Source organism: Macaca nemestrina, chromosome 8 (assembly GCF_043159975.1).
Source record: "Macaca nemestrina isolate mMacNem1 chromosome 8, mMacNem.hap1, whole genome shotgun sequence".
Taxonomy (NCBI): Eukaryota; Metazoa; Chordata; class Mammalia; order Primates; family Cercopithecidae; genus Macaca; species Macaca nemestrina.
The window spans coordinates 146,928,245-146,932,198 of NC_092132.1; the positions used below are offsets into that span (position 1 = coordinate 146,928,245).

Consider the following 3,954-nt stretch of genomic DNA (forward strand, 5'->3'; position numbering starts at 1 on the left):
GCATTCAGATCACACCAACTTCTTGAACTAAATCTGAATTTTGATTTTAATCTGATAAACTTGGCCTACTATTCTACTGAACTCATTTCCCCTATAGCTGATAAGGTCATTGTCCTGTCCACACTGGCCCCGGCAGGAGACTACTCACCTCGAGATCTCAAAAGCCTCCTACATGAGGCTAATAATATCCCTGAATCCTGCAATGCATTAACTCTCTACTCCGCTGGGACCCAGATCTGACCCCAGAGAGTCATCCAGAGAGTACCAGGGACCATCTTCGGAAAACAAGAGGCATTTGATCCCCAAATTTATTGAATGAAAGCACTGTTGTTTTTCTTCTCTGAATATATAAAAGTAAATACTCAAGCAGATGGGAAACAGGACAGGAGAGTTATGTCCTTATCATCATTAACAGCTTGGATCAAGAAGAGGCATTAAGCATACAGACTCACTCTGTGATGAAAGCCGGGAGAAAGAGGAGCATCAAAGGGATCTTGAGGGCGAAGGCAGCCCCTTCCCCTCCCAATCACATGCCCACCTCGTCTCACTGCAGCTTCTGTCTCAGGCCTTCTCCCAGCAGAGCTATAAATCCAGGCTCACTCCTCACTCTCCACACATCCACACCTGCTCTCCCTCCTCCAGGTGACCCCAGCCATGAGGACCCTCGCCATCCTTGCTGCCATTCTCCTGTTCTCCCTGCAGGCCCAGGCTGAGTCACTCCAGGAAAGAGCTGATGAGGCTGCAACCCAGGAGCAGCCTGGGGAAGACGACCAGGACCTTGCTGTCTCCTTTGAAGAAAATGGACTCTCTACTCTTAGAGCTTCAGGTAGGAGACATCAATCTTGCAGATCTGCAAAATCTAGAACAAAAGGATTGGAGACAGGCTCTGGCATCAAGTGTGGAAAAGTCTACCTCCCTTGAGTGACTTTACTTCATCTTCCTGGACCTTGATTTTCTCATCTCTAAATTAATCAGTGAGAACCGAACACATCTAAAAGATTTTCTTTCTTCTAAGCCTTTTAGTTTCAAGATATTTCTGTGAAATTTGCTACTTTTAAGATAGAAAGAGCTATACTGACCACATATTTGTAGGTCTGAATGGGTAGACTTAGTTATAGAGAGAATATTTTACTTTGTCCATTGGTAAAGCTTTTAGAACCTAGAGAGGAACCTATGGGTGTGTTTCAATGTAGGCTAAAGGGCTTGATTAAATCTTTCTACAATATGTACTTAGATCCAAATATCATATTGTGTCTCATACATATACACAATTATTATTTGTCAATTAAAATAAGTACATAAGTAAAATGTTAAAAAAAAAAAGGGGGGGGGAGAGAGAATGAAGAATTTGAATTTGGAAGGTCTTCAAAGACTCCTTGAGCACCAAAGTACTTGAGTCCATGACGTGAGCATGCACAATGCAGCATCTCAGAAACGGATACAGGTGCATTAGGGAGCCTTGTTAGGACATGCAGGTCATACATGGAGGTCAAGATTAGGGGTATGGATTAAGCAGAATGAAGAGTAGGTAACCCTGGGGTTGAGAGGTATATTGTTTTACCAGGGAGCAGGTAATAAACATGTCCTGGATAGACTCAGATGGGGAAAGAACTATGATCTTGCATGACTAACACATAGCTAGTACGATTTCTTGTCATTTACGACAAAGACATGAATTTTCTCCATCCTAACGAGAGTGATTCAGTGTCTCTTGTTTAGACTATCTCAGTTAGTCTGGCTCTCCCTGTCCTTTTCCCCACCTCCCTCCCTGTGCCTGACCCTCTCTTCTTTCCACAGGTTCTCAGGCGAGACGCACCTGCTATTGCCGAACTGGCCGTTGTTATACCCCTGAGTTCTACTCCGGGAAGTGCAAATTCAATGGCCTCACCTACAAACTCTGCTGTCGCTGAGCTTCCTAGATAGAAACCAAAGCAGTACAAGATTCAATCCAAGGTCCTGAAAAAAGAAAAATATTTCACTCTGTGTACCTTGTATCTTTCTAAGATTTTCTCTCCAAAGTAAAGTTCAAGCATTAAACTTAGTGTGTTTGACTTTTTAAATTTTCTTTTCTTTTTCCTTTTTTTCCCCCCTTTTGCTTTTTTATATGGTGCTTTGTATGGTTCCTTTGTATAGAGAATTCTGATCTACATTAATTAACTGATCTTTGCATTCCAATGATGCAGAATTTGAGCATCATAGAGCAATAACAAAATAGCAAAAATGAATATACTTGGGTTTCTTGTTGTTGTTGTTTGAGACAGTGTCTCACTTAGCCACCCAAGCTGGAGTACAATGGTGCAATCTCGGCTCACTGCGGCCTTGACCTCCTGTGCTCGAATGATCCTCCCACCTCAGCCTCTTGAGTAGCTGGGACTACAGGCATGTGCCACCACACTCTGCTAATGTTTTGTACTTTTTGGAGAGACAGGGTTTCACCGTGTTGCCCAGATTGGTCTTGAACTCCTGAGCTTAAGTGATCTGCCCTCCTCAGCCTCCCATAGTGCTAGGATTACATGCTTGAGCCACCATGCCTGACAGGATATAAGTGTTAATTGGAATAGTTTGAAACTTAAAAGTTCAACGCATTCTAAATGATACTCAAATAACAGAAGTTTACAATGAGAGGCAAAAAGTGGTTGTTGGCTCAAAGGAAAGATAGATCTGATGGGCTATGTTTACTTGTCCTTTAATTTTAAAAAGTGGGAAAGCATTGCTATATATAATATTTAAAATTTTAAGCAGATGTGTTACATATATATGCTATACATTAAGCTTTATTTCACTCTGTTTTGGTAAGTGATATATAACTGTATCAACAAGATAGAATAAAATAAAGTTTAACAAGGAAAAAGTTAAAACTGTGCCAAAAACAGGAAAGACTGACGAGCATCAGTGATTCAGTTAACAACCAGATAGAAGAAGAGCTCAGAAACTGGTGACCATAGAAGATGAGGCCCAATAACCAATGAGACAAATGGTCCCTTACTGGTCCCCAAAAGGTTAATTAGACCAATGTTTAATGAAGGAGTTGATCTCAACTCTCCATCCCTTCAAGCATATGAATTACATTAATTATAATAAGACTATACTCATTTTAATAAAATGCTAATGGGAAAACATATGTTAATATGTTTTTAATTATGCCAATGAACCAAGTCAATATATCATAATGATAAGACAATTGGTCACACACTTACAGCTTGCAAAAACTTAAGAATAACGTATTGCTGAGAAAGGCAAGTTTCTAGAATTAAAATTTATATAAAAGACAGGGACTGAACAGTGCCATGACATGACAAAACAAAACACAAACAAACATTTTTATTACAACAACAACAAAAAGTCTCAACCTGATAATAAATAACAAGTATCCTGAGTTTACTTCATCTCAGACACATACAAAGCACTATTTCCTGATCAAGGATCAGCTATTTGACCCTAGACTTGCAACCTTGTTTAGTAACCTGAGGTCTTGGAAGATCAAGAAAATCATAGGAAGGAGTAAAATCAAAACAAATAAGAAAAGATATCAAATCCATGATATGGGCCCTTCTATATCACTTTTGGTATAATGAATGAATAAGTTTGGGGTCATCGTTCAGGAATATGTTGCTCTATTCTTGAAGGTGTTAGATGTGTTTAAAAACAACCAGGCATACTAAATGTAGGACATCAATGTAGATGAAGGGAATTTAAATAATCACCTTTGTATCAATAATTAATACTCAAGACCTGGTTTAAACTTAGTGTAAATAGTGATGAGATTTTTCTCTGTGCACAAGAGTCCTTCCAATATTAAAGAACCTACCAAGCTAGTGCAGGCTGGTGCTGCCTTTCCTCATCTGATGGTCCTTAGTGAGAACTCTCCACTATACTGGGAGATAGGTGGTGGGGGCTGGTTCTCTGCCTCAGCAACCCTTCTGAGCAGGACTCTCTTCCACTCTTGCTGTCACA

At 40.0% G+C, this 3,954-nt stretch overlaps 1 protein-coding gene across 1 annotated transcript; it reads left to right on the forward strand.

The window, feature by feature from the left end:
- The first annotated feature begins 283 nt into the window (after nt 1-283).
- Nucleotides 284-2,205, forward strand: LOC139355941 (neutrophil defensin 6-like). The gene is made up of 2 exons (XM_071068663.1): nt 284-826; nt 1,798-2,205. The coding sequence occupies exons 1-2, from the start codon at nt 655-657 to the stop codon at nt 1,908-1,910; spliced, it is 285 nt and encodes a 94-aa protein (XP_070924764.1). The 5' UTR covers nt 284-654; the 3' UTR covers nt 1,911-2,205.
- Nucleotides 2,206-3,954: the final 1,749 nt, after the last annotated feature.